The 27292-nt window shown below is 49.7% G+C and overlaps 1 protein-coding gene across 2 annotated transcripts in view; it reads right to left on the bottom strand.

Moving 5' to 3' along the window:
- Positions 1 to 1083: 1083 nt before the first annotated feature.
- HEATR5A (HEAT repeat containing 5A) overlaps positions 1084 to 27292 on the bottom strand; it is a 314530-nt gene continuing 288321 nt past the window's right edge. For both annotated transcript variants that reach the window (XM_078659395.1, XM_078659394.1), the window contains exon 36: positions 1084 to 5596. In XM_078659395.1, coding sequence (XP_078515521.1) covers positions 5289 to 5596 — 308 coding nt within the window. In that variant the 3' untranslated portion in view covers positions 1084 to 5288. The remainder of the gene's footprint in view (positions 5597 to 27292) is intronic.

The raw sequence follows: 27292 nt of genomic DNA, 5'->3' as shown, positions 1-27292 counted from the left end.
CCGAACCCAGTGGCGGAAAAAACCTATTTGAGGATGGAGTCGATGACCATGCGCAGTATTGTCCAAGGGAGGAGTCACCTATCTCTTGACTACAAAGACCTCTACCAAGAAGACAACAACCTGAAATCATCCCAGCCCAACACCAGGTGGCGATCTAATGCACAGTAAACGATCTGCAGTTCATATGCCTCGAACATATATTTTCCTGAGGAAGACAGCGCTGTCCGCTTTGGAGTTGTGTCAGAAGGAGCAGAAAGAGAGGAGCTGACGTCAGCACACAGAGTATTACATATATATGAGCCCGACATCACATCTGCGGCTCAGAACAGCACGTCACCTACCGACGAGCAAGGCAATTGATGTAAAGTTTCCTAATGCAATCTGGCACCTAGAGACATTCACAAGGTGAGGAATCTGCGGTTACAAGTCTCCATCAGAAATACCTCAACTTTTATAACTAGATTTGTAAATTGTACACAGAAATACATTAACCCTTAACCTAACCCACCAGTACTCCCTTCCTCAACCCTAATTCTAAACTCCCTCTATACATGTTATTCCTACATCGGCTGCCCCTATACCATCTCTCGTACCACTCTTTTCCCACATCTTCCGCTTACATCACCACTTACACCTTCTATTACTCTAACTAAATCCCTAAACCTTAATACTTACTCCAACCCTAGCCCTACCTTCCCTTACATGTTTTATTACTCTAACCCTCACTAAAGCCCTAAAGTTGACCTGAACCTAAACAATACATTACCCCATGCCCAACTCTAGCCCAAACCATACATTCTACCCTGTATTATACCTCACACCATATCTTTCTTAAACCCTACATCTAATCCCTGGATGTAAACTAAATGTAACCCTAAACTCTTCTCTGATCCTGTCCCTCACCCCCAATGTAACCAATGCATTTTCTGTAAAACTTGAAGTCTTGTATATCGCTGGTTTTGAAGTATTTTATTTTTTACTTTACTACATTTTTTATTCCAGGTTATTCTATCTTTTTTTCTGTTTCCCTGAAATAAAAGGCTGACGATGCACCACCTATCACAAAAAGCACAACCAGCTGAATGTCCAGAAATAAGATTTTAATTTCTTAGGCAAATTAGAAAAAAAACATACTTTTGTTAGAATTTTGGTCAGATTGTTATTTTACAGTTTTATGTACATATAGTACAGTTAGTAAGACACAATACGGACTAAGACTTGACACTTTCTTCCTTTCCCTCGTTTTCGATGCCTCTCCAGAGGGCATGACCAACTCCCCACAGTGTGCGGCTTTTGCAGAATTAACACTAGTGTAACCAAATGAAAAGAAAGCTTTTGGGGCACAAACCACACGAATACACAACTTGAGTACTTGTAAGAGCTGTGGTGACACATAGGAGAGGTATTCCTGGAAGCATAGTAGGCGTCTCACTAAGAATCCTACATTGTTTTGCATTATCAGTGCAGTTAAACATGTCATGATTGTTAGTTCATGGCAAAATAGTAGCCTACGCACAGGTGCCCGCTTGTGACATTAAGTAAAGGTCTGACATCAAGGGAAGCTTGAACCGTAAGTGAAGCCCTATTACCACGAGCCGTTTTGATGCCAAGGGTAAGCTCAGCACCAAAAAACAAACTCTGGAGAAAAGGGCGGAGTCACTTTTTCCAGGATCAATATTTCTTCAAGTTAGACATACTTTTTGAGTTTCTTTTGGGCCATCGTCCCTTATCATGTACACATGTTTTGGCCCTGAGTCGAGAAAATGAGTTGAAGGCATTGATGAACTTTCCTAGAGTGGTCAGGCTGTGACACTGAGGAACAGTACAAGCTTGCTGCTGCTAGGACTGGTGACTAGGATCCCTAAGCAGCCTCCCTGGTTAGGGCCAATCCCCCAAGCTGCCAAGACCTGCTATTTTTGGTGTGACCCTTGCAAACCCCATCCTCTCAACCCAGTTAATCCCATTCCATGAATCAAATCTACTGGTAAACACTAATTGCGTGGAAATAGTCACTGTAATAGGGCAGTGTAACTGCATACTCTTGCAGTCCAGTTGTCAACCACATCCTAACACAACCCCCCTCGCCTACGCCCTACCCCTCAGTCACTCTGCTCCAGCATTACCATCCCCCTATACAGGTTTAAGGATACTCTGTGCTTCGAGGAGACGAGAAAACAGAAAAGGGGTGGGTGTATCTTTTGCAGTGTTCATCTAAAGGAAAATGAAACCATAAAGCAGTTGCCACATTCCAATCTGGAGTTATTTTGATAGCGAGTGTGATTCAATTAAAGATGGTTCCAGGACTAGGGGTGAGGGCTTGGGGGGGTGCAGTCAGGACTTGTTTGTGGAATAGCGACATGGGAGTTAAAGGGTTTCAAGTTTGGGAAAAAAGCCAACTACGTGGGCCTTCGACAGATCAAGGGAGCGCAGTTTGTCTGGTGGGTTTCATTAGGCACTTGCTATCCCGGCCCTCCAGCTGCCACGGGCGCTGCTGATGTTCGTGCCTCTGGTGGTCACATGGATGGGGGTGGAGCGCGGGTACCAGGACCTCATTTCATTCTCAGGAGATCATATCCCTATCAACTGATGACTGATTAATTAATGCAACATGTTGCCAAATCAGCCCTATTTATGTTAGGGTTTAGCAATTAATGTTGAAATAAAAGTTTGAGCCAATAAAAAATTGAAGTTAAGATTTGATGATTGTTCCAAATGTTTAAAAACGTTAAAAACTGTGGGTGGCTGTCCCCTCCCCGATCCCTTCCACGCAACTACGACTGACCTTCATCACCTCCAGCTGCACTTGGGGTAGTTCACCTGGCATCCATATAACTATGATGCTATCCAACTGCTGTAACTCGGAGAAGAGATACCACCCCTTAAGAGAAAAGAAGATTCACCAAGGGCATCTGGGCGAAAACACATACTACGAGGAGCTAAGTCAACCAGGACAAGGGTGCAGCTTAGAACTTAGAGCAGATAAAAGACCAGAGTGACCTGTGCAGCATACTGGCTGGGTACTGTAGAGGGAGTTTCTCTTCTCTAGAATAGATGAACAGTCTTGTAAATATCGCGTTTGTGCAAGCGTGTCACTAAAGGGTAAGCAGAAAATGGAGCTCACATGGTCCCCATAGCTGTCCCTTTGAAATAAGGCAAGAGCAGGCAGTATGGAGCCTGGTTGAGGGGTGTGGAAGGAGGTGTGGAGAGAGATGGGTAAGCCCACCTCAAGGAAAAATATGTCAAGGCCTTTCCAGCTCCAAACTAAGATGGCGCTTTGTTCGAGTGGCGTACAGTCTTCCATTCATATCATAATCTGTTGCCTTGTGGGCTAAAGTGAGAGCTCATCTGAAGACACTGATATCTCAATTGTGCAAATACATTCAAAGAGAAATAATTTTCCTTTTATGACAAAAACAGATTTTACCAGAAATGCCCATTCCTGGAACAAGTTTGAAAAAAGGCAGGTCCTTCAGTTATCATGGAACCATCTCAGTTTATGCTTCTTGTGCTTCATGGTTTCGGTTCCTCCATGTCGAAGAATAAAAAGAGCCCTTTTTGTGTGTAGCCTGATGAAGGCTTTAAAGTTTGGGTTTATAGTCTGTGCTTTTGGTAGACAGTTAATGGTATCCTTTCCTAATGCTTGGATCAGCGCAGGGAATCTATAGAAGAAAGGGCCGGCTATATTCCAGTGACCCTTCACGAGTACTGCTCAGGACACGGACAACAGAGTCAATGATCAGTGTACTCAGATTTACCCTGGAACAGAAGAACACCAGTTATTGCAGCTCCTACTGTTAGCCTTTGGCTACAAAGCCACCATCCATCAGAAAGGGTTGCAGACCATGGCCGTAAGATACCTAACCAAAAGCATGTTTACATTTTGAATCAGTGAATGGAATTGTCCTATTGAGGTTGAAAGTATTCTTACTTCCACATGAAAATGTTTCTGTCATGGTCTTAATTCTTCACCATTAAAGCATTTAGCTATTTGTTCATATGCAGAATAAATTGGTACATTGTTTGAACTGAACCCCAAATATCCCAGAATTATTAGTTGATGAATCTCTGAATTACTCGCAAAGTAGTTCTTCTAGTATTTACAACAGAATCCACTGTCCCAGGACACAATTTAACAGTTCTTGAATCTGCAAAAGCAAAGCATGGTCTGTAGAATGGTTTCTTCTTTAATTATCTGAGCAGGTACCCCATTCAAGGCATGTTCTGTAGACTGGTTTCTCTCCTTTTAACGTGAATAGGTACCAATCCAGGGTGTGATATGTGACACTGATGCATGGCCTGTAGAAGTATGTCCCTTCTTGTGGGGTGGCGATAACCCCACACAGGTGCGTGGCGTTCAACAGTGAAGAGCATTCTATAGACTATTCTGTATCTGATGGGCTGAGGGTGATGCCACCTAGACCATCCTGAGCGTTCTGTATCCTGACCAAAGCGGCTTCACTACAACACACAGTACAAGTACAATCCACCTAAGAAGCGAAGGCCTAACACAAACAGAACTTCAAACTGTGCCACAGCCGGGTGTATGATATGCAGTATACAGTGTGTAAACAAAATTCATGATTTAACTTCTTCTGAGAAAAAAGAAAAAGAAAAATCAGTCTTTGTTCATTTCGGAGGATGTCAGACAGCCTGTTGAAGGGCCCTCAATCACAGTGACATCAGCAGGCCGGGACAGTGACCTCCTCCAACTTTACGAGACAATAGTTTTATCAGTCAAAGTTGCATCAACTCCTGACAACGACCACTCCAATCACAGTGACATCCGAATGCCAGGACACGAGAGCCCAGTCACAGTGATATCTTAAGAAAGCAACGAGAGTCACAGTGAGATTACAATGAGACCATCATTGCCTCGGTCACAATGACATCATCATCATGAGACTATGACATCAAAAGCCCAGTGAGCTCCACATACCGTGGCAATGACTCCGCTGATGCTTAAACATTAGGCGACAATGTCATCATCTGCGCGGAGATCCCAGGTGGATATGGCAGCCGCGTAGGCTCATCAGGCAGTTAATGTTATGTCGCACTACAACCGAGGATTTCAAGAAGAATCGAAGGTTCAAGTGTACCGCGAGGGAGGAGCCTCATGGGAGCATTTTATAGATATTTTTTTTTACCATAAAGTGGTTCTTTTTAAGTCCTCCCCTGCCCCCACTGTTCACATAAAAAGGCATGTCTTGGTGTCTCAGGCTGTTGGCTGCACAGTACAGTGCAACACTTGTTTGCATGATCACGGATTCTCTCCTGTGTCTCGCGACCTCTCACAGGAAGTTGGTCTTGAGTTGAATGCTGGGGGAACTCTTCCCTGGCGCTTGAGGATGTCTGGGAGTCGCTTTGGAGCGCAAGCTTTCCTGGTTTCCCTTCACAGCGGCCTCCAGCCGAGCTTTCATGGTTGGGGAAGAGGCCATCAAGCTCTTGAAGACGGAGGAATATTGAGGTCCAATCTGCATCAGGTTATGGAGAGCGAACTCGTGCAGGCTCCGGGCTGGGTGTGAAGCAGATCCTAGTGTGTTCTCATCCAGGAGGAAGGAGATCAGGACCGGAAGCAGCAAGGTCACTAACTGCGATCCTGTACAGAGATAAAAGGAGGAGAACTGACATTTTATAATGAGCTTCAGCAGAGAGATAAAGAGCAACTGAGCAATAAGACAGAACAACAACCAAGATGAAATGAGGGAAAACAATTAATGAAAATCAAAATTTTACACAGACAAAAAAGACAAATGAGCTGCTTTGGGAAACCAGGATGGTTAATCAAATACAGAAGGGATAACAAGTGAGCAACAATAGTGATGAAAAGGTTTACAACTAAAGTTCCAAAGTTAAAGCTATTAAGCTCCCTCGAGTGACTACACCTGACAAAAGATGGCAACTTCACTTAAACTGAGTGACTTAAGAACGACAATCTCAGAAATGGAAAGCGAATAGCTGATCTAGTACATGGAGTAGGGCGACTAATGATTAAACAAAGCAAGTCAGATGTTGACAACTGAGATTCTACAGAGACCAGGAGAACAATAACCAAACAACTAAGCACTTGCTAGCAAAGGAAATTAGTAAATGAGTGAATGCAAAAGAACTAAACTCCCATATTGAGACAAAGAATAACATACAGAATAGTAAGTGAGCTAAGTCAGTGGGATAAATGATGGAACCAAACTTTTATGAGGAGTCCAACAGCAGCAAACTAGCTCCAAAAAGGAGATGGGTGACAATGTAATAACAGGTGACCAGAGACTAATATGCGCGCCTAGATAGGGAACAGAGGGAGACGACTAAACTTGAACAGCGAGACAAAAAATAATCTACTACAAAAAACATAAAATACAAGGAAACTTACCAACCGCGGCTGTCCCTAGGGACATGAACAGCTATGAAGCTCATTCAGGGGGTCTAAGGGGAACTGAGCAGGGTCAAGGTGGTTGACAACTCATTTTGTACAGCAAGATAAACAACTGATCTGACATGGCGCCCTACTTGGTGCACCAGACGGCAGCAGTGTGGTGGAGGTTGGTAACCGTGGCGATCAGGAGGGCCCCCTTTCATAGAGAGTGGTCACTGTGGGTCTTAGGGTTGTTCTGCCAGATGGAGGAAGCCATTTCATTTCAGCATTGGCGTGAGGGAGGCAGCGAGTTGGTCAGAGGCCTGTATCCTAATGAGGTCTTTATATCCTTTGTGGAGGGACGGACTCTGTTCGGGCTGGGAGCCGGGCAATTTTACCAATATGCTGTTGCATCGGATAGGTTTGGAAATATTATCCGGTGGCGCTGCCTGCATCTGTCACATTAAGAGCTCTATTGACACAGGGGGCTGGGCAACACCTAATTGAGTATATTTACAAGAATCGATATGATCAGTGACATTTTACGAGTTCGGAATGTTTGGGAGGCAGAACTAGGGGCTCCATTCTCGAACATGGACTGGGCGCAAATTTGCGCATTAATAAAGTCTGTTTCCAGTAATGCCCAGTTCCAATTGATGCGGTACAAAAGGGGGTGGCGATGGACGGAGCATCTGAACCAATCAAACACTCACACCCAGTCAACAGATCTGGGTTTAATCCATCACCGTTCTTTAGCCCACTCTGCCACCCCAGTTCAGACATGGCCATATGCAAATCAGTCTGACCCTGTGCCTCATGGGAACAATCCTGCCCGAACTGCCAAGCCATGCCTTCCCTGGACCGGAAACAAGCTTCCGAGGACCGGTTTCTGGCATTTCAGCCGTCTTCAGCCCGGCTTGCTTGAATCCAGTGGCAAAGTGAGCAAGGAACTCACGTCTGAGCATACCCTGCCAACTTATGGCGAACAAAGTGGTACAAAAGGGGGTGGTGATGGACGGAGCATCTGAACCAATCTAACACTCACACCCATGCTCTCCACACCACTGGAGTCAAGCTATCCTGGCTGAAGACGGCTGATAGCCAGAAACCGGTCCTAGGATGCTTGATTCCGGTCCAGGAAAGACATGGCTTGGCAGTTTGGGCTGGACTGTTAGCATGAGGCACAGGGTCAAGGCTGATTTGCATATGGCCATGTCTGACCTGGGGTGGTGTGGAGTGCAAAAAAACGATGGATTTGGGCCCAGATCTCTGTCCTGGGGTGAATGTATGACATTGTTCTTCATTCTGTCCATCAACTGTCGTTTTGCAAATAGAATGCAAGCGCACGTTTTGGGTCCAGACGGTGGAGCCTCTCCACTTCCCTGGGAGGAGGCAGAAAGTAGGTCGGCAAAGTGATGGTCTGCCCGATGTGAAACGGCGTGACAACCTTTGGCAAGAAAGAAGGACGGGTCCTTAGAACCACCTAGTCAGGATAAACTGAAAGGAAAGGAGGTTTGGAAAAAAGAGCCTGGAGCTCACTCACTCTTCGGGCAGAGGTGATAGCTACCAGGAAAGCCGTCTTTAAGGTGAGAAGACGTAAGGGACCATTTTGAAGGGGCTCAAAGGGAGCGCACATCAAATAAGTTAAGACAAGATTCAAGTCCCACTGAGGCATTATGAGAGGTACGGGAGGAAACGTGTGTGTAATGCCTTTGAGGAAACGGTTAACAACCGGGTGACTTAAAAAGAGAAGGCTCATCAGTAAGCCTTAGAAAGGCGGAGATGGTAGAAAGATAACCTTTGATAGTGCCCAGAGCAGAGCCCTGCTGGGCTAAAGACAGAAGAAATAGAAGAACCTCAGAAGGAGGGGCAGAAAGGGGATCCACAGCCTTTGCTGTGCACCATGCCACAAATTTGTTCCATCGGCAGGCGTTGAATATGCTACTTACCAGTATGCATCTGTTCTTGGCATGTAGGGCTGCTAACATTCATATCTTAGCATTAGATCGCCGCCTAGTGTTGGGCTCGGATGATTGCACATTGTTGTCCTGGAAGAGTCTTCGAAGTATCCTGAGATAGGTGGCTCCTCCCCTGGACTACAGTGCGCATGGGCATCGGCTCCATCCCCAGATTGTTTTTCGCCATTGTGGCAGAAGATGGAGTGAAAAGTGTAAAGGATGTCCATGCTAATGAATAAATACAATAGTATATCTGCAGCTGCGACAGGCACCGGGGAGGAGGGCGGGCGATATGAATGTTAGCAGCCCTACATGCCAAGAACAGATGCATACTGGTAAGTAGCATATTCAGTTCGAGGCATGTGGGCTGCTAAATTCATATCTTAGCATAGAATACATAGCAGTCCCTCCATCAGCGGCGGTTGCCCGTGCCAGCTGCAGAAACCTGAAAAAGTGTCTTCAGAACAGCCTGTCCTACAGCAGCTTGCTGCTTGGAATGCACATCAACACAGTAGTGTTTAGTAAAGGTGTGTGGTGTAACCCACGTGGCTGCTCTGCAAATATCCTCTAAAGGAATGTTCCCTAGGAAAGCCATGGATGCCCCCAGTTTGCGTGTGGAGTGCGCTCTGGGGGGTATTGTTAAAGTGCGCTTGGCTTTTTGATAACATATCTGGATGCATTTAACAATCCATCTGGCTATCCCTGCTTTGGAAATCGGGTTGCCTTTGTGTTGTGGTGCGAAGGCAACAAAGAGTTGTTTTGTTTTTCTAAAGGGTTGTGTTCTGTCTATGTAGTACATCAACGCCCTCCGTACATCTAAGGTATGGAGCATTCTTTCCGCCACCGTTTGCGGGTTTTGAAAGAATGCTGGTAAGTCAATAGTTTGGTTTAGATGAAACTGTGACACCACCTTCGGAAGGAATTTGGGGTTAGTGCGTAGCACTACCCTATTTGGATGGATTTGAATGAATGGCTCTTGGATTGTGAGCGCCTGCAGCTCACTGACACGCCTCAGAGACGTAATAGCTACAAGGAAAGCTACTTTCCACGTAAGGAACTGGAGTTTACACGAGTGCAGTGGCTCAAATGGCGGTCCCATCAGTCTGGTGAGAACGACATTGAGGTTCCACACCGGAGCTGGCGGTGTTCTTGGGGGAATGACTCGTTTCAGACCTTCAAGGAAGGCTTTAATGGCAGGCACCCTGAAGACAGAGAGGTGCTGCCTGTTCTGGAGATAAGCCGCTATGGCGGATAGATGTATCCGAATGGAAGTGTACGCTAGATTGCACTTGTAAAGATGCAACAGATAGCAGATGATGTTGGGGATAGATGCATCTAGCGGGTTGATGTCATTGGCTGTACAGTAAATGACAAAACGCTTCCACTTTGCAGCATAGCATGCTCTAGTAGTTGGTTTCCTCGCCTCCTTGATGATGTGCATGCACTCCGGAGGTAGGTTAAGGTATCCAAACTCTAGGACTTCAGGAGCCAGATCGCCAGGTTGAGCTGTTGTGGATCTGGATGCTGAATGTCTCCATGGTTCTGCGTCAAAAGACTGGGCGTGAGGCGCAGTCTTTGATGCGGCACCACTGAGAGTTCGAGGAACGTGGTGTACCAAGCCTGGCGCGCCCACGTTGGAGCAACCAGGATGAGAGTCATCTCGTGCTGCCTTAGCTTTCTTGCGACCAGCGGTATTAGAGGGGCTGGCGGAAAAGCGTACGCAAATTTGCCTGACCAGTTCATCCATATCGCATTCCCCTGCGACTGTGGGTGAGGGAACCTGGCGGCAAAGAGTTGGCATTTTGCGTTCTCTGCTGTGGCAAACAGGTCTATCTCCGGATGACCCCACTGCTGGAAGTACGGGTGGAGAACAGATGGGTGTATCTCCCACTCGTGCATTTGATGGCTGTATCTGCTGAGCAGATCCGCCATCTGATTGTCCTTTCCTGGGAGGTGTTCTGCCATGAGGAAAATGTTCCTCTGAATGGCCCACTTCCACATGCTCTGAGCCAGATGAGACAGCTGTGGCGAGTGGGTGCCTCCCTGCTTTTGAATGTAGTACATCGCGGTCATGTTGTCCGTCCGGACTAGCACGACTTTGTTGCACAGATGTACAATGAAGGACTTGAGCGCCATGAAGATTGCCATCAGTTCCAGATAGTTGATGTGCATCTTCTGTTGCTGCGTCGTCCATAGTCCCTGCACTGTGTAAGTGAGCACATGAGCTCCCCATCCCTGGAGAGATGCGTCCGTTGTCAGGACAATCTGCGGCACGGGCTCTTGGAACAGTCGGCCCTTGCAAAGGTTGTGTGGAGTCCACCAATGCAGAGAGTCGTATGCCCGACTGGTAACCAACACTAGGTCTGTCAATTGCCCACGAGCCTGTGTCAACTGATTCGCTAAGCACTCCTGGAGCGGGCGCATATGTAGCCGTGCGTGAGGGACTATGAAGATGCAGGAGGCCATCATGCCTATCAGTTGCATGAACACTCTCGCTGGAAGCGAGTGTTGTGGCCTGAACTTTTGGATCAGAGCCTGCATGCTGTCTATCCTGACTTGGTTTGGCTGAGCCATGGCCGTCAGGGTGTTGATCGTTGCACCTAGGAACTGCCGGACATGCGCCGGCTGAAGATGCGATTTTGGGTAGTTCAGGGAGAAACCCAGATCGTGAAGAAGGTGAATTGTAGTCGACATGTCTGCGGCGCACTGTTGCTCTGACTTGGCTTGTACGAGCCAGTCGTCTAGGTAGGGGTAGACATGGATGTTCTGCCTCCTGAGGTGCGCCGCTACTGTCGCCAGACACTTGGTGAACACCCTCGGGGCTGTTGTGACTCCGAAGGGTAGGACTTTGAACTGGTAGTGCCTGCCTTGAATAGTGAACCTGAGGTATTTCCTGTGTGACGGGTGTAGTGGAATGTGGAAATAAGCATCCTTGAGATCTAAGGTTGCTAAGAAGTCTCCCTGGTTTAGCAAGGGAAGAATCTGTTGCAGTGTAAGCATGTGGAAATGTTCTGATATATGTACAGGTTGAGGGGACGTAGATCTAGAATGGGCCTGAGAGATCCGTCCTTCTTTGGAATAAGGAAGTACAGGGAATATACCCCCGTGCCTTCCTCCCCCACCGGCACGAGCTCGATTGCTCCCTTTTGCAGCATCACCACTACTTCCTGCTGCAATAAGAGCAAGTGCTCTGCGGACATAGGCCGTTGCCTTGGCGGGATGTTGGGTGGAGTGGACTTCAACTCTAGGCAATAACCATACTGGACTAGTTGTCGCACCCACCTGTCTGTGGTGATGTTTCTCCAGACGGGCAGGAACTGCTGCAGTCTCCCCCCGACAGGTGTTAGGTGGTCGGGGGGCAGTGACAGAGAGTCACTGTTTGCTGGGAGTAGAGGTGCGGGAGCTGTTGTTTCCTCTGCCGCGACCTCTGTTGCTATTATTCCTGTAACCTCCCTTGTTCCGTTTAGTGAACGAGGATTGTGCCCCACCTTTTGCGAACTGGGATTGTTGACCCATTTGTCCTCTGGTGACTCCACGTGCACCTGAGCGACGAAAATTGCTGCCACGAAACTGTTGTGACTGTAGGGCCCCCATAGACTTAGCAGTTTCTGTGTCTTTCTTTATTTTCTCTAGGGTGGTGTCAACATCCGGACCAAACAGACTATCAGGATTGACTGGCTGATTAAGAATTGTTGTCTGAATATCCGGTTTAAACCCTGAGATGCGGAGCCACGCTTGTCGTCTCAGCATAACGCTAGTGTTGATAGCTCTAGCAGCTGTGTCCGCAGCGTCAAGTGCACACTTGATGGCTGCGTTTGAGATTAGCTTCCCTTCCTCAATAAGCAGTTTGGTGCCCTCTTGGAACTGTGGAGGCAGGTGTTGTACAATCTGTTCTAGGGTGTCGTAGTGCGCCCTATCATAACGCGCCAAGAGCGCCTGTGTATTGGCGATGCGCCAAAAGTTTGATGCCTGTGCAGCTACTCTTTTGCCCCCTGCCTCTAGCACTTTGGATTCCTTATCCGGGGGAGGAGCTTCACCCGTAGTCTGGGAGTTGGCACGTTTCCTGGCATTGGCGACCACAAGAGAGTCCAGTGGCAATTGTCCCCGAATGTATGCGGGGTCTGCAGGTGCAGGTCTGTACTTTTTTTCAATGCGAGGGTTGACCACTCTCGCTCTCGTAGGCTCCTTAAATATGTCCCCAGCATGCTTGAGGACTCCTTTAAGCATAGGCAGTGTCTTTACTGTCCTTTCAGAGACTGAAAAAGTGTCGAAAAGGAAGTCTTCCTCAACAGGGTCGGCATGCATGTCCACATCGTGATTGGCTGCCGCCCTTTCGAGTAGGGCATGAAAACCTGCTGAATCCTCAGTCGGGGATGCCCGTGCATTAAAAGGCTGCGGGTCCTGCCCCGCACCCTGGGTGTTCTGGTCACCAGTGTCATCATATGAATCCGGTTGCACATCAGGTTCATTGATTGGGAAATTGTACTGCTCGTCCTCATCATACCCCTCACCCGCAGAGTGTTCTGGGGAGGGAGTAGGGCTCCGTCTCGGAGGAGGCTGGATTGGTTCCGTGAGGCCTGAGGCGTCAAGGGGCACCCTCTTCTTCTTTAGTGGGATGACATAGGGGTCCACTGGCTCCGAAGTGATTTTCCTCTTATAGAGGGTCAGTTTGCCTGTGTCAGCGTCGATGAAATGCTCCGAATCGTCCTCGGATTCGAGTACCTGACGTGGAAGTGGGCCAGTCGGTGAAGAAATCACCTGTTTCGGTGCCGATTTGGTTGAAAATGCTTTTGGCGCCTCCTTCGGCGGCAAAATAAAGAGAAGTTTCCCAGACGGCTTCTCTGGAGTGTCTTTTCGCGGCTGCGTTGATGGTATCGGAGCCGACGGGGCAAAGGCCTTTTCCCTGATTCTTTTCAGTGATTCGGCTATCGGGGACGGCACACTCACAGTTTGTGTCGGCGCTGACGAGGATGGTCTGATTTTCCCCTCGGATCCGACGTCCTTGTGGGCCTTGTGCGTTTTGGGCGCGGATCCTGTCTTTACCGCCTCCGATTCCTGCGTTCGGGGCACAGACTTCTTTCCGTGTGCCTGCGTAGCCTCCTTGGAGCCGACTTTGGCGGGTTTTGACGGCGTCGTAGCCGCTGTCCCGTGCCGACCATCTTTCTTGGAGGACCCCTCCTCTGGCGTCGGTTTCGATTTCGCAGCATCGGAATCGACGGACTTCTTCGACTTCTGCGGACCGGAGGTCGACGGAGTCGATGGGGTAGCGGGCACCGTCGGTTTCACCGGCACGGCAGCCATCTTAGGGACACTCGAGTCCTTAACTTTCGGTTTCGTTTTCGGGTCGGCCATTTTAGGTGTTGTCGATCCCGATGGTTTCGGTTTCGAAACAGTCTGCCCAGCAAGGAAGTCCGTGGCCGGGCCCGAAGGCGGGGCTGTGGCTTGCGGCAACGGGTCTTGGGTAAGGCCGACAGGCGATCCCGTGTCCCGGTCGGTATCCTCGTAACCTTCGGGGCAGAGCTCGTCCGCTGAGCTATCCGCCGCGGCCCCATAAATCTCATCGTCGTCTCCTACCTCGTCGACGTATTCAAGGCCTTGACCCGCGACTCCGTCGTCGTCTCCCGGATCCGCCTCGACCTCCGTCTCGGGTGGGGAGATTTGGAGATGATGACCCTGGTCCTCTTCGTCTTGGTCGCCGAAGATGTTCTCCGGATCCGGGGCCGCTTGTTTAGCTTCCATGCGCATCGCGCGCCGAAGCTTGAGAGTCTTCTTCGAGCGGAACTGTGCACACAGCTTGCACTTGCCGTCGTCGTGGTCAGGCGAAAGGCATTTGTTACACACGGGGTGTAGATCGATGTGTGGGTACTTGGACCCACAGAGCGGGCAGTACTTAAACGGGCTCCGCTCCATGTCCGAAAAGGCTTGCAGTCGTGTCGCGATGAGAAGGCCTCAAAGTTCCGAGAGCGAAGAAAACTCCGCTTATTCCGGCTCCAAGAGACGGAAGACTCGAGACCGTGCGCAGACAATACCGACGCAAGAAAATCGAGGCCTTTTGGCCGCTAAAAGTTAGTTTTTCTTGGTTCCGACAGTAAGACGTCGAGACCACATCCGAACCCAATGGCGGAAAAAAACAATCTGGGGATGGAGCCGATGCCCATGCGCACTGTAGTCCAGGGGAGGAGCCACCTATCTCAGGATACTTCGAAGACTCTTCCAGGACAACAATGTGCAATCATCCGAGCCCAACACTAGGCGGCGATCTAATGCTAAGATATGAATTTAGCAGCCCACATGCCTCGAACATACTGTTTTAGTGGAGGAATGCCTTCCTGCCAGAATATCATTACAGACTTCGGGAGGAAGGTCGAAAGCCGTCTACTGTCGCCGCTCAATCTCAACGCATGGAGGTTGAGGCTGGGCAGGTTCGGGTGGAGTACCGTCCCCTGCTGCTGCGACAGAAGATCCTCCCGAAGAATATTGTAAATTTTGGGGTTGAACCCATATAGTCAGTGGGACCTGGGTAATTGCTCGGTATAGAAAGAGAGGGTCCCAGACAGTACACAACAATTTACTAAATTCAAAGTTTGATGAGTTGAATTATTTCAAACAATATAAAAAAGAATTCAAGTGAATACAAGGGAGAAAACCTCGCAGACCAGCGTCTGCACGAAGTATATTTGTGAGAAGTTGGCCTGGTAGGGGATGTTTCCAATTCTGGAACCACCTACTACCTGACCAAACAATCCCCTTATGGTGTCTGGTTGTAAGTCAACCTTATTAGACAAGCTATCCTAGGGGTAGCATGGACTAAGCAGCCTAAAGGCTTAACTTAAGAGGTCGTGTTAAGCGAGCTGTTTTACCACATACAATCCTGTAATACCAAATGAAAGGACACCACACAAGTATATATTATAAAAATATATGTGTTTATTACTAAAAACAATCCCCAGTATTCTTTATGAATAAAGGGGCACAAGCGTTAAATCAAAAGTACTGTTTAAACATACAAGTTGCACAATTATGGATGAGGGCGGGTGGCCACTCAAACCATATACTAAACAAGTGGTATAAGAAAGGCCACTCGAGCAGTGGTTAGGCCTAGGGCCTAGGGAATCGCTGGGAGCAGTCAGGACAAGCAATGCTGAAGTCGGGAATGGCCCTCGGGATTCGGGAGATGTGCGGAAAGCGCACGCATGCACCAATGTTAACCAATGGTGCGTAAAAGTCAAAGAGTTAAAGTTTAAGGACACTTCCGCTGAACCTAGAGGAACAAAACTTAACACACAGACCCTAGAGGTGTGCACCAGTGTGGGAACACCGGCGGAGCAAAGTTACCTCACCCACAGGAAGTGGGTGCACAGGGTCGAAGTGGCGTCGGGTTTTGACACGCAGGCTCTTGGTGCTTGGAGCTGAAAGGGCGGCAGGCAGGGTGAAGACGAAGTGTCCGGTGGAGTCCAAGGGTGGACTCAAGTTGTAGAGTACCTGAAAGCAGAGGGGACAGAGTCTGGGTCACTCAGCAGTGACCAGGGTGGAACCAGGACGGAACCAGGCAATGTCGGGCGCAATCAGGTGGTCGTCGAGAAGCTTCTCTCCGCTGTCACATGGGCTCTGGGGCATCTGCGACGTCCAGGAGCAGGTCACGATCTGTCCCACGCAGGCTCTCACCGTCGGTGCAGTCGGCTTCAAGTTTGGAGCAAACAAGCCTTGGTAAGAGCAATCCACGCAGGATCGGAAGATTGCTTCTCACTCGGACCAGGAAGGTCAGAGTCGGGGCTCCTTTCCAGGGGAGCTGGTGTGGATCTGGAGCAACCAGATTCACGAGTCTTCTTAGGCAGTTCGTCGGCACAGGGACCACAAGCCAGCTGGCAAGTGACCGGGCCAACGCGTTGAGCCAAATCGTGCCAAAGGGCCCCACGCAGCACTCGTCGAGTGTGGAGGGCTGAACTTCGGCTCAGGAGTAGCTCAGGGTGGGGGCTTCTCAAACCCCGGTGCACAGCTTCGAGGGTCACTCGTGGGCTGCACGGTCAGCGTCTCGTGGTCACTTCAAGATGGCGTGCCCCACGCTTCCGGTCGCCTCCACGGGTCTCAGCTTTGCAGGGACTGTGGATCGGGCTGTTAGAAGCTGGGCAGGCTTGATCTCGTCGATCTCAGTCGCTCGAGTTCCGGCGGGAACTGCAACCAAGTAGACGTCGAGGGCTGGATGGTGCCTGCTGCTGCAGGGTGGTCACTCCTTGACCACAAGGGAGATTCTTCGGGCTTCCACGTTGAGATGGAGGGCGAAGGGTCCAGAATATCGTTTCAAATGTTTCTTCCAGGAAATCTGATGTGCATTGGCACTGCTCCCACTCTTATTCGAATCTGGTGGGCGTGATTACCTGCTAGGTCCCCTCCTATGGGTGGGACCCAGGAAGTGGGTGGATACACCCCCTTCCTTTGATCCAGGCCGCCCTGGCACGAGGGCTGGAGTGCCCCAGAACCGGTTTGGCCGGATTATGCAAGGGGCAGCCTTGTGCGCCCCAGGCAGTGTCTGGTTTCTTTCAAACCTCCCTGCTACAATACACTATCTCCTGTCTGGAGGGCGGTGACACCCTCCTGTGACAGGAAACCCTTTGTCCAGGACCCCCTTGACTGAGTTTCGGTCAGCTCCAGGGGTCCAGACATTTGTCTGTGGCAGAGGCATCCATTTTGTGGATCTTAAGGCCTTTGGAGAAATCAACCGCATTAAAGTGAAGTAACATGTCTTACCCCTCTAGAGGGGTGGAATGCCATCCCCGTCGCCAGAACTGGCGAGGGGATGGTATTCCAAAGCGTATGACACCTTACACGACATGTTTTGATAAAGCCAAACCAGAGTTGCTAAATAACCGCGAGGATTATAAGGCACTTAATAGTATATGGTATGGCATTATCCTGAAACAGCTTAGGGATTTGTTCCCGACGGCTGCAGACAGGCTCAGCTCATGCTAGAGCTCCATCTCACATAAAACCACGCACCCAGCCTCCAGGATTGGTGAGGCCTGACTATAGGAGTGGCTCACAGGTTTACATGTGTCCAGATATAGGTTTAGACATAGGTATACTATATCTAAGCAAGGGGTGTGTACACCACCTTACCCCAGCTGAGTGATCAGCCAGTTGTGTCAATTTAAGAACCAGCCAGGGGTGGCAAAAGATATGCTGCAGCCCCTGGTAGGCCTTAGTGGCTCCTGTGCCCTGTGCACCTATAGTGCATTCTACAGGGGCTGACAAGGAGTCCATTCCCAATTGGTATGTGCCTATAGCACATGTGTCATTAATTTAGTGAGAGAACAGCAGGCTGGGGGTCTGATCAGCAGGCCCACAGCCTCAGTAGTCGAAAACCAGTGAAGCAAAAAGCAAAAATTTGGGGTGACCATAGGATAGCAGACCCTACTCTCCTACACAACCCCCCCCCAAACGCAGGGACATTAAACTAACCTTGACCAGATAAGTCTTCATGTTCTAAGTGGAAGTACCTGGAGAGACCATCTGCATTACCATGGTCAGTCCCTGGGCGGTGCTCCACTGTAAAGTCCATCCCCTGTAGGGAAATGGACCACCTGAGCAGTTTGGGATTTTCACCCTTCATCTGATTAAGCCATAGGAGGGGCTTATGGTCTGTCTGCACCAGGAAGTGAGTTCCAAACAAGTAGGATCTCAACTTCTTTAATGCCCAAACCACAGCAAAGGCCTCCCTCTCAATGGCTGACCAACGTTTCTCTCTGGGAGTTAGCCTCCTGCTAATGAAAGCAATAGGCTGGTCTTGACCATCTTGATTAAGTTGTGAGAGCACAGCTCCCACCCCCAACTCAGAAGCATCTGTCTGAACAATGAACTGTTTGGAGTAGTCAGGACTCTTTAGGATAGGTGCAGAGCACATGGCCTTCTTCAGGTCTTCAAATGCCTTCTGACAGCTAACTGTCCACTGAACCTTTTTTGGCATCTTCTTGGATGTCAAGTCATTTAATGGTGTCACTATAGACCCATAGTTTTTCACAAACTTTCTGTAATACCCAGTCAGGCCCAAGAAGGCTCTGACTTGTGTCTGGGTAACTGGAGGAGCCCAGTCCTGTATGGCCTGGATTTTGCTTTCCAGTGGCTGAACCTGGCCTCCACCTACTAGGTGGCCCAGGTATACAACCTTACTCTGCCCTATCTGGCACTTTGTGGCCTTGATAGTTAGGCCTGCCTTTTGCAGGGCCTCCAAAACTTTCTTCAGGTGGATCAGGTGATCCTCCCAGGTGGAGCTAAAGACAGCAATATCATCTAGATAAGCTGCACAAAAGTCATCCAACCCAGTAAGGACTTGGTTCACCAACCTTTGGAAAGTGGCAGGTGCATTCTTCAAACCAAAGGGCATTACCACAAACTGATAATGTCCACTAGGGGTAGAGAATGCTGTTTTGGCTTTTGACTCCTCAGCTAGTCTGATTTGCCAGTAGCCAGCTGTCAGATCAAATGTGCTCAGAAACTTGGCAGAAGCCAATCTGTCAATGAGCTCATCTGCTCTTGGAATGGGGTGAGCATCTGTCCTAGTGACAGCATTGAGACCCCTGTAATCCACGCAAAACCTCATTTCTCTCTTACCATCTTGGGTATGAGGTTTTGGCACCAGGACTACTGGGCTGGCCCATGGGCTCTCTGATGGCTCAATCACTCCAAGCTCCAACATCTTTTGCACCTCAGCCTTGATGCAATCCCTAACATGATCAGGTTGCCTGTAGATCTTATTCTTGACAGGCAGACTGTCACCAGTGTCCACAACATGGGTACACCAGTCAGTTTGGCTGGGTGTGAGTGAAAACATTTGCCTGTGAGCCTGCAAAACTTGTCTGCAGTCCCTCTGTTGCTGGTCAGTGAGGCTGCCTGCCAAGGCTACTCCATCAACTGAACCATCATCAGGGTTCTGAGAAAGCAGGTCTGGGAGAGGGTCACTCTCTTCCTCCTGTTCCCCATCTGTGGCCATGAGCAAGCTCATGTCCTCCCTGTCCACAAATGCTTTCAAGCGATTCACATGGATTACCCTGTGAGGGCTCCTGGGTGTTCCAAAGTCTACCAAGTAGGTGACTTCCCCTTTCTTCTCAATAATAGGATAGGGTCCACTCCATTTGTCTTGGAGTGCTGCTGGAGCCACTGGCTCCAGTACCCATACCTTCTGTCCTGGTTGGAACTCTACCAGCACAGCCTTTTGGTCATGCCAAGCTTTCTGCAATTCTTGGCTGGCCTCCAGGTTTTTGGATGCTCTTTCCATGTACTCAGCCATCCTGGAGCGGAGACCAAGTACATAGTCCACTATGTCTAGTTTGGGCTTTTTGAGAGGTAACTCCCATCCTTCCTTCACCAAACACAATGGACCTCTCACAGGGTGGCCAAACAAAAGTTCAAAAGGGCTGTAGCCAACCCCCTTCTGTGGGACCTCTCTGTAAGCAAAGAGCAGGCAGGGTAAAAGAATGTCCCATTTCCGCCTGAGCTTCTCTGGTAATCCTTTTATCATGCCTTTAAGGGTCTTGTTAAATCTCTCCACAAGCCCATTGCATTGTGGATGATATGGGGTGGTAAACTTATAGTTTACTCCACATTCCTTCCACATTGCTTTTAGATAGCTGGACATAAAATTCGTCCCTCTATCTGATAGTACCTCCTTAGGAAAGCCCACTCTTGAGAAAACTGCAATGAGGGCTTTTGCCACCACAGGTGCTGTGGTGGTCCTTAGGGGAATAGCCTCTGGATACCTGGTGGCATGATCCACTACCACCAGTATGAATCTGTTCCCAGATGCTGTTTGGGGGTCCATTGGACCCACAATATCAATTCCAACTCTCTCAAAGGGGACCCCCACCACAGGTAGTGGTATTAGGGGGGCCTTTGTTGTGCCACCTGACTTACCACTGGCTTGGCAAGTGACACAGGAGCGACAAAACTCCTTGACATCCTCTGACATGTGAGGCCAGTGAAAGTGTGGAACAAGCCTGTCCCACGTCTTGTTCTGGCCTAAGTGTCCTGCAAGGGGAATATCATGGGCCAAGGTAAGAAGGAACCCCCTAAACTGCAGAGGTATGACCAACCTCCTGGTCATGCCAGGCGTGGGGTCTCTAGCCTCTGAGTAAAGGAGTCCCTCATCCCAATACACAGTATGGGTACCTTTAGCATCCCCAGCAGCCTCAGCAGCAGCCTGCTGTCTGAGGGGTTCAAGGGAAGGGCAATCTAATTGAGCCTGCCTCAGGTCTGCCCTTGAGGGTCCCCCTGTCCCCAGAAACTCAACCTGGTCAGGTTCAAGCTCCTCAGAGACAGTCTCCTCTTGGACTGCAGAATCAGTTTCCTCTGAAACCTGATCCTCAACCTGGGGCAAGGTGGAAGGCGAGGCCTTTCCTCTCTTGCTCCTTCTCTTGGGTTGTGGCTGGTCTATTGTCTCAAGATCCACCACTGGTTCAGGAAGGCACTTCTTAGCCTGAGCCCTTGTCATGGCAAGGACATGCTCTGAAATCCCTAGCATTTCTGCATGAGTCCTGTACTCCACTTCTGACCATGCTGAGCTTTCAAGGTCATTGCCTAACAGACAGTCTACTGGTAGGTCTGCACTCACCACAACTTTCTTTAGGCCATCAACCCCTCCCCAGGAGAAGTTCACAACTGCCACACTATGGGAGGTAGTGGAGTTGCTTGCATTGGTTACTAGGTAGCTCTCTCCTAGTACAATCTGTCCAGGGTCCACAAAGCCAGGGGTCACCATGGTGACACTAGCACATGTGTCCCTGTAAGCTTGAGCCAGTTTCTCATTAATTAAGGGAGTCTGCCTGTATTTGCCCAGGTTAGTGGGGATTACTGCAGTGGGCAACTCAATGTCCACATCATACAGGAGAACTGCCTGTGTAGGGACTCTGACTAGGCCAGATCCTACTTCAATACCCAGGGTCAACCCAGCTACACCCTTGGACTGTGTTCCACCACTGCTTACTGTACTTGGGGTTGCAGTTGCTTTAGGAGCTGTAGTGGTGGGAACTGGATTTGCCTTGGTGCACTCACTGCCCCAGTGTGAAACTGATTTGCAGGTATTACACCAAGGTGTCTTTGGACCTTTGTTCTTCTTCTTCTTGTTACCATTTTGGGAACCACCCTCCTTACTATTAGTTTGGGGGCCTGAAGACTTCTGGTCTTTTTCTTTATCTTTCTGATTCTGATTACCACCCTTCTGGTCTGTTTTCTTCTGGTCACCACCTTGGTTCTGGGGTTTCTGCTTAATCCTTGTTCTGACCCATTTGTCTGCCTTCTTTCCCAATTCTTGGGGAGAGGTCAGATCAGAGTCAATAAGGTATTGATGCAACAGCTGGTTTGTACAGTTATTAAGGATCTGTTCTCTCATCATAAGATTGTATAATCCTGTATAGTCTGAAACTTTACTTCCCTGCAACCAACCCTCCAAAGCCTTAGTGGCACACTCCACAAAATCAGTCCAGTCTTGAGTCTGTGCTTTCTGGGTGTCTCTGAACAACAACCTGTATTGCTCAGTGGTTAGGCCATACCCTTCAATGAGAGCACTCTTCAAAACAGAGTAGTTTTTGGCATCCTCAGGTCTAACTGTGAGGAGCCTGTCCCTCCCTTTCTCAGAAAAGGAGTACCACAAAATTGCAGCCCACTGATTCTCAGGAACCTGCTGTACCATGCAGGCTCTCTCAAGAGCAGTCATCCATTTGTGGATGTCATCCCCTTCTTTAAAGGGGGGCACAATTTTGGTCAGGTTTCTATTATCATAGGCCCTGTCTTTTTCTCTTGGAAAATTGCTGCCACCAGTGACATCTAAGCCACTTAATTTCTGCTCTCTTGCCAAGGCAAGTCTAGCTTGAGCCAAGGCTACCTCCTCCCTCTCTATCTGGAGTTTGACAGCCCTCATTCTGGCCCTATGTTCTAGCTTTTGAGAAGCATTCATGCCTCTCTGTGATTCTCTGGAGGCACTAGAAAGATGAGAGTCCCCTGAGGGAGATCTCACTCTTCTGTTGCCTGGGAGAATCATATGTTGGGTTCTGGGGAGGTGCTGGCCCTCTCCATTCCCCAGTAGGTCCAAGTTGGCCTGGCTAAGCCTACCAACTGGAACCTGGCTACCCTGATCCTGTACTCCTAAGTCCTCAACATCTGAGTCCTCATCCAAGTCATCATCATCCTCCTCTTCAAGGGGATCAACTGCAGGGGGGTTCCCTCCAGTTCCTGTATCTAGGGAAGCTGCTTTTGCCTTCTCTAAGTCATCCTGTTCTAGGATTTCTACCAGGATTAGGCAAGTGGGGCTTCTGCCCCTTTTTAACCCTCTTGCTTTGCACAAGGCAATCAAGTCTCTGCGGGTTAGTTTGTCATATCCAAAAGTTGCCTGGGTAGGGTCAACTGTCACAGGACTAGACCCTGAGGCCTTTCCTGTGTCAGACATGGTTACTAGTGAGGTGTAAGTGGTGCACTTACCTACACTAAGTGTTTTCCTACTGGACCTTGCTAGTGAGTTGTAGTCAGGGGTGTGCTACTCCCTTCAACCTACAACTACTAAGTTCAGTAGAACTTAATATGCTAAGCTTTTGATTTTATATGTACCTAGAGGTACTTGATGTGATCTTTCAATTTGATATAAAGATTGCAATGGTAAAACAACAGCAAGCTCAAATCCCACCGCTGCTCACCAATGTGAGAAGTTGGCCTGGTAGGGGATGTTTCCAATTCTGGAACCACCTACTACCTGACCAAACAATCCCCTTATGGTGTCTGGTTGTAAGTCAACCTTATTAGACAAGCTATCCTAGGGGTAGCATGGACTAAGCAGCCTAAAGGCTTAACTTAAGAGGTCGTGTTAAGCGAGCTGTTTTACCACATACAATCCTGTAATACCAAATGAAAGGACACCACACAAGTATATATTATAAAAATATATGTGTTTATTACTAAAAACAATCCCCAGTATTCTTTATGAATAAAGGGGCACAAGCGTTAAATCAAAAGTACTGTTTAAACATACAAGTTGCACAATTATGGATGAGGGCGGGTGGCCACTCAAACCATATACTAAACAAGTGGTATAAGAAAGGCCACTCGAGCAGTGGTTAGGCCTAGGGCCTAGGGAATCGCTGGGAGCAGTCAGGACAAGCAATGCTGAAGTCGGGAATGGCCCTCGGGATTCGGGAGATGTGCGGAAAGCGCACGCATGCACCAATGTTAACCAATGGTGCGTAAAAGTCAAAGAGTTAAAGTTTAAGGACACTTCCGCTGAACCTAGAGGAACAAAACTTAACACACAGACCCTAGAGGTGTGCACCAGTGTGGGAACACCGGCGGAGCAAAGTTACCTCACCCACAGGAAGTGGGTGCACAGGGTCGAAGTGGCGTCGGGTTTTGACACGCAGGCTCTTGGTGCTTGGAGCTGAAAGGGCGGCAGGCAGGGTGAAGACGAAGTGTCCGGTGGAGTCCAAGGGTGGACTCAAGTTGTAGAGTACCTGAAAGCAGAGGGGACAGAGTCTGGGTCACTCAGCAGTGACCAGGGTGGAACCAGGACGGAACCAGGCAATGTCGGGCGCAATCAGGTGGTCGTCGAGAAGCTTCTCTCCGCTGTCACGTGGGCTCTGGGGCATCTGCGACGTCCAGGAGCAGGTCACGATCTGTCCCACGCAGGCTCTCACCGTCGGTGCAGTCGGCTTCAAGTTTGGAGCAAACAAGCCTTGGTAAGAGCAATCCACGCAGGATCGGAAGATTGCTTCTCACTCGGACCAGGAAGGTCAGAGTCGGGGCTCCTTTCCAGGGGAGCTGGTGTGGATCTGGAGCAACCAGATTCACGAGTCTTCTTAGGCAGTTCGTCGGCACAGGGACCACAAGCCAGCTGGCAAGTGACCGGGCCAACGCGTTGAGCCAAATCGTGCCAAAGGGCCCCACGCAGCACTCGTCGAGTGTGGAGGGCTGAACTTCGGCTCAGGAGTAGCTCAGGGTGGGGGCTTCTCAAACCCCGGTGCACAGCTTCGAGGGTCACTCGTGGGCTGCACGGTCAGCGTCTCGTGGTCACTTCAAGATGGCGTGCCCCACGCTTCCGGTCGCCTCCACGGGTCTCAGCTTTGCAGGGACTGTGGATCGGGCTGTTAGAAGCTGGGCAGGCTTGATCTCGTCGATCTCAGTCGCTCGAGTTCCGGCGGGAACTGCAACCAAGTAGACGTCGAGGGCTGGATGGTGCCTGCTGCTGCAGGGTGGTCACTCCTTGACCACAAGGGAGATTCTTCGGGCTTCCACGTTGAGATGGAGGGCGAAGGGTCCAGAATATCGTTTCAAATGTTTCTTCCAGGAAATCTGATGTGCATTGGCACTGCTCCCACTCTTATTCGAATCTGGTGGGCGTGATTACCTGCTAGGTCCCCTCCTATGGGTGGGACCCAGGAAGTGGGTGGATACACCCCCTTCCTTTGATCCAGGCCGCCCTGGCACGAGGGCTGGAGTGCCCCAGAACCGGTTTGGCCGGATTATGCAAGGGGCAGCCTTGTGCGCCCCAGGCAGTGTCTGGTTTCTTTCAAACCTCCCTGCTACAATACACTATCTCCTGTCTGGAGGGCGGTGACACCCTCCTGTGACAGGAAACCCTTTGTCCAGGACCCCCTTGACTGAGTTTCGGTCAGCTCCAGGGGTCCAGACATTTGTCTGTGGCAGAGGCATCCATTTTGTGGATCTTAAGGCCTTTGGAGAAATCAACCGCATTAAAGTGAAGTAACATGTCTTACCCCTCTAGAGGGGTGGAATGCCATCCCCGTCGCCAGAACTGGCGAGGGGATGGTATTCCAAAGCGTATGACACCTTACACGACATGTTTTGATAAAGCCAAACCAGAGTTGCTAAATAACCGCGAGGATTATAAGGCACTTAATAGTATATGGTATGGCATTATCCTGAAACAGCTTAGGGATTTGTTCCCGACGGCTGCAGACAGGCTCAGCTCATGCTAGAGCTCCATCTCACATAAAACCACGCACCCAGCCTCCAGGATTGGTGAGGCCTGACTATAGGAGTGGCTCACAGGTTTACATGTGTCCAGATATAGGTTTAGACATAGGTATACTATATCTAAGCAAGGGGTGTGTACACCACCTTACCCCAGCTGAGTGATCAGCCAGTTGTGTCAATTTAAGAACCAGCCAGGGGTGGCAAAAGATATGCTGCAGCCCCTGGTAGGCCTTAGTGGCTCCTGTGCCCTGTGCACCTATAGTGCATTCTACAGGGGCTGACAAGGAGTCCATTCCCAATTGGTATGTGCCTATAGCACATGTGTCATTAATTTAGTGAGAGAACAGCAGGCTGGGGGTCTGATCAGCAGGCCCACAGCCTCAGTAGTCGAAAACCAGTGAAGCAAAAAGCAAAAATTTGGGGTGACCATAGGATAGCAGACCCTACTCTCCTACAATATTGAAATAATTCAACTCATCAAACTTTGAATTTAGTAAATTGTTGTGTACTGTCTGGGACCCTTTCTTTCTATACCGATCCTCCCGAAGAGGCAGACGGATCGGGAGATCGATGCTCATACTGAGTAGCTCCGGATACCATACTCTTCAACCCCAGTCCGGAGCCACATGAATGACTTGGGCCCGGGCACGCCTGATCTTCTTCAGCACTCTGGGCAGAAGTGGTATAGGAGGAACGGCGTACAACAGACCGCAGCTCCACTCGAGACGAAAAGCATCTCCGAGCGAGTGCCGCCTTGGAAATTCCAACGCGCAGAACTGATGACATTGCACGTTCTCTTCGGTGGCGAATAGATCTAACCAGGGCGTTCATCACCATTCGAGTTCAGACGCTATTCGTGATCCATCATGCACCGGCAGCTGAGTTCGTCCACCCTGACGTTCAGAGAACCTGCCTGGTGTTGAACCACCAAAGTAATGCCTTGATGTTCCAGCCATGTCCAGAGGCGCAGAGCCTCCTGACATAGGGTCCAGGAACCCACTCCGCCCTGTTTGTTGCAGTACCACTTGGCGGTGGTGTTTGTGAACACCTGCACTACACTTCCCCGGACAGAGGGCAGGAATGCCTTCAGTGCAAGTTGTATCGCCCGCAGATCCAAAAGGTTCATATGGAGCTGGGACTCCGCCGGAGAACAGAGGCCTCTGATATCCGCCTCTCCCAAGTAGTCTCCCCATCCCAGGAGGGACCCATCTGTCACTACTGTGTGCTCCGGTTGGGGAAGGGAGAGGCATCTGCCATTGACCCAATCGCGATTCGTGAGCCACCACTGCATGACCAGACAGGCTGACCGGATGCTGTGCCCACTGGAACTTCAGGTGTCACTGCAGAGCCCGCATATGCCACCGGGCATGTTGCTCTAGCAGGATACAAGAGGCCATCAAGCCCTGGAGCCGGAGGGTCATCCTGACTGAAACCCAGGATAGAGGCCGAAAGATTGGAATCATAGCCTGAATATCCCGGACTCGCTGCTCCGGAGGATAAACCCGAAACCGCGTCAAATCCAGAACCGCTCCGAGAAAGGGAAGCTTCTGAGAGGGACTCAAGTGCGACTTCGGCACATTGATAGAGAACCCCAGCAAATGCAGGAGGTCAGCCGTAGTCTGAAGGTGGGTGACGACTGCCTGGGGCGAGCCCGTTTTCAACAACCAGTCGTCGAGGTAGGTGGAAGACTGACACCCCTAACCTGCGCAGGTGAGTTGAAACAACGCCAACACTTTCGTGAACACCTGAGGGGCACTGGTAAGGCCGAAGGGGAGCACAGTTAACTGAAAATGCTCTGGGCCTTCCGTGAACCACAGGTAATGCCAATGGGCCGGCTGGACAGGGATGTGAAAATATGCGTCCTGCAAGTCCAACGCTACCATCCAGTCTCCAGGGTCGAGGGTAGCCAGGACCTGAGCCAGTCAGCATTTCGAATTTCTCCTTCTGGAGGAAGGGATTGACGTTCCAGAGGTCCAAGATGGGGCACAGCCACCCCCTTGTTCTTCCTGGGGACCAGAAA

Source organism: Lissotriton helveticus, chromosome 9 (genome assembly GCF_964261635.1).
Source record: "Lissotriton helveticus chromosome 9, aLisHel1.1, whole genome shotgun sequence".
Lineage (NCBI taxonomy): Eukaryota > Metazoa > Chordata > Amphibia > Caudata > Salamandridae > Lissotriton > Lissotriton helveticus.
The sequence above is the reverse complement of the archived record's forward strand: the minus strand, read 5'-3'. Positions and strand labels throughout refer to the sequence as shown.